We start from the raw sequence: 2,906 nt of genomic DNA on the forward strand, positions 1-2,906 counted from the left end.
ATAAATGGAATCATACGGTATTTGTCTTTTTGTGACTGGCTTATTTTACTTAACATAATGTCTTCCAGGTACATCCATATCGTAGCATGTGTTAGAATTACCATCTTTTTTAAGGCTGGATAACATTTCCCTTCCTTCCCTTCCCTTTCCTTTCCTTTCCTTACTTTTCCTTTCGTTTTCTTTTCTTTTCAGGAAGAGTATTGCTCTGTTGCCCGGCTAGAATGCAGTGGTGTGAGCATAGCTCACTGCAACCTCAAATGCTTGGCCTCAAGTGATCCTCCTGCCTCAGCCTCCTGGGTAGCTAGGACTACAGGTGGGGGCCACCACACCTGGCTTATGTAAAATATTTTTTTTTTTTTTTGTAGAGAGGGGGTCGCACTATGTTGCTCAGGCTGATCTCAAACTCCTGGGCTCAAGCAATCCTCCCACCTAAGATGAATAACATTTCATTGTATAATAAGAATATACTACATTTTATTTATTCACCCATTGATGGACACTAAAGTTGCCTCCACTTTTTGGCTATTGTGAAAAGTGCTGCTATGAATATGGGTATATAAATATCTTTTTGAGTCACTGCTTTCAATTCTTTTTTAAATTGCTGGATCATGTGGTAGTTCTATGTTTATTTTTTTGAGGAACCGCCACATGGCTTTCCATAGTGGCAATTTTATATCATTTAAAGAGCATTCATCAGTGATTCCAATCGAGATTGTGTAATATCCAAGTCGACCTCCAAATACTTCAAAGGATGTGGTGAAATTTCCAAAACAAAATTAATTTTACTTTATTTAAAAATTCCATACAGAACTTTTAGCAAGACAGCATGTAAAATAAAGAATTAGCAAAAATGGTGCTTCAGTGCTTTTTCTTGCTTCTCTTCAGGAATAAACCTTTAAAAAGATGCATATAGTTGGGCTAGAAGAAAAAGTATTTTTTCCCAAGGCAATAATTTATAGGGGCGTTTAAAGTGTTAAAGCAGTTAAAGTTTTGTGTCTCTGACCACTCACCTTCTTCTCTAAATCCCAGACCTAAGCTGTGTTTCTTAGGGCCAAAATGAACTGAAACGAAGATTGCTTCAACCCACCCTAGACGAGACACATTCCTGAGTCTAAAGAGCCAACCTAGGAGAAATGGCACAGGGATCCAACCCAGGTTATCATACAGTTCTCCTTCTCATTGTCCTATTTTATTCCTGTGAAGCACAAGTCACTATTTTGAATGATCCTGTTTCTTTGCATGTGTCTTGTCTGCCTTCTTCCATCAGAATGTGAGCACCATAAGAATTGAGACCTTGTGTTGTTGACCACGATTTTCCCTGCAATCGTGCTGAGCACAAAATTGGTCCTCAATAAATATTTATTGAATGGATAAATTATCACACAAATGAAAATTTGCTCTCGTAGTGTATTTCCTTCTACTCTTAAACTATTTTAAAAATTGTGAAATATCTTAAACGCTCAGAAAAGCACTCACTCCTCACATTTAACACATCCTAAGATTTTACCCCATTGCTTCACATTTTCTTCTGTCTTTTAAAAAACAGGATAAAGACAAAAATATATAAGAGATGGCTAATGTGGAGAGTTTGTAAAAACAGACAGTCTTTATTAATCCACATTGCAAATGGTTCACCTGCATCAGCTAAACTCAAACTACAGATCCCAGGCAGCACTGCAATGCTAGGCACGTAGTCTGTTCTTTTCACTTCTGCAAACAGCCAATGAGAGGCAGCGTTTACAAAGATCTAGGATGACATCTGGTGTATTGACTGTGGCCAGTCTTAAGGCTAGTTTTTGCCGTTCGGAACGTGCTGCTGCAGCTCAGATTTAAAGGGTTTTTTTTTACCTGTTAATTTGAAGCTCATCGTGCCTCTTGTTTCCGAGGGAAGAAAACCTGATTCAGTCATCTAAATGGATGCAATACTGAATTACAGGTCGGAAGATACTGAAGATTACTACAAGTTACTGGGATGTGATGAACTATCTTCGGTAAGACAGTGGATAATGCCATTCTTTTTCACAACAGAATTTCAAGTTTTTATTTAAGGTTTTAACTTAAATAAAACTTTTTGTCACATCGAACTAAAGACCTAATCTTGTATTATTTTAAAGCACTTTCGGCTCAGAGAAAAGTTAAGAATTTAAATGTATATTGAGTCTTTACTTGAATAGTGTCTCATGGTAACTTTATGGATTCTTCTGATTAAATATGTATATTCTGGCACATGGCCATGCATTCTGCTTCACAATCAGTATACTAAAAATAAATATGTAAAATTTTATCATGATTTCTGATGGCAGTGTTTCATAATATACATAAGTTATATCTTTATTGTGGTAATTCATACTATAATTGAAAGATGATTTTTTAGTAAGTTAAGGATTTTAAAATATTTTATTAAAACATACTTTTATGTGAGCAGTTAAATTATAAAGGAAGAAGCACTTTTTATGTTACTATTTCAAATTGTGTGACAGAAATTACTTCTTGAAAGGGTTGCTTCTGAAACAAAACGTGGGAAAACTCTGTGGTTGTTCACTGGATCTATAATGAAATAATGTTTTTAAAGTCCCCTCACAAAGAATTGTAAAAGTTGTAGAGGTTTTTATAAATTATGGAAAAATCATTTATAATTTTATCTCCCAAGGATAACACTATTAATATTTTGGCATATCAATCTCCAGTCTCTTTCCTATGTATATTTTTTTGAAGACATGTTTGGGTATATTATATATACTTGTTGATTCCTGCTTCTTACCCATTAATATTATAACAAGGATTTCTCCATGCTATTAAACTTTCTTCATACATATTTTAATGGTTGCAAAATATTTCATTTTATTATATTACCACAGTTGAATTATTCTGTTATTGTTAAATATTTTATTTCCAATTTTTCAATA

At 34.4% G+C, this 2,906-nt stretch overlaps 1 protein-coding gene across 1 annotated transcript in view; it reads left to right on the forward strand.

Moving 5' to 3' along the window:
- Window positions 1-1,714: 1,714 nt before the first annotated feature.
- DNAJC12 (DnaJ (Hsp40) homolog, subfamily C, member 12) overlaps window positions 1,715-2,906 on the forward strand; it is a 50,047-nt gene continuing 48,855 nt past the window's right edge. The window contains exon 1 of the mRNA XM_012659019.1: window positions 1,715-1,991. Within this exon, the coding sequence (XP_012514473.1) occupies window positions 1,914-1,991 (78 nt within the window). The 5' untranslated portion in view covers window positions 1,715-1,913. The remainder of the gene's footprint in view (window positions 1,992-2,906) is intronic.

This window comes from Propithecus coquereli, unplaced genomic scaffold, assembly GCF_000956105.1.
Source record: "Propithecus coquereli isolate 6110/MARCELLA unplaced genomic scaffold, Pcoq_1.0 Scaffold117, whole genome shotgun sequence".
Lineage (NCBI taxonomy): Eukaryota > Metazoa > Chordata > Mammalia > Primates > Indriidae > Propithecus > Propithecus coquereli.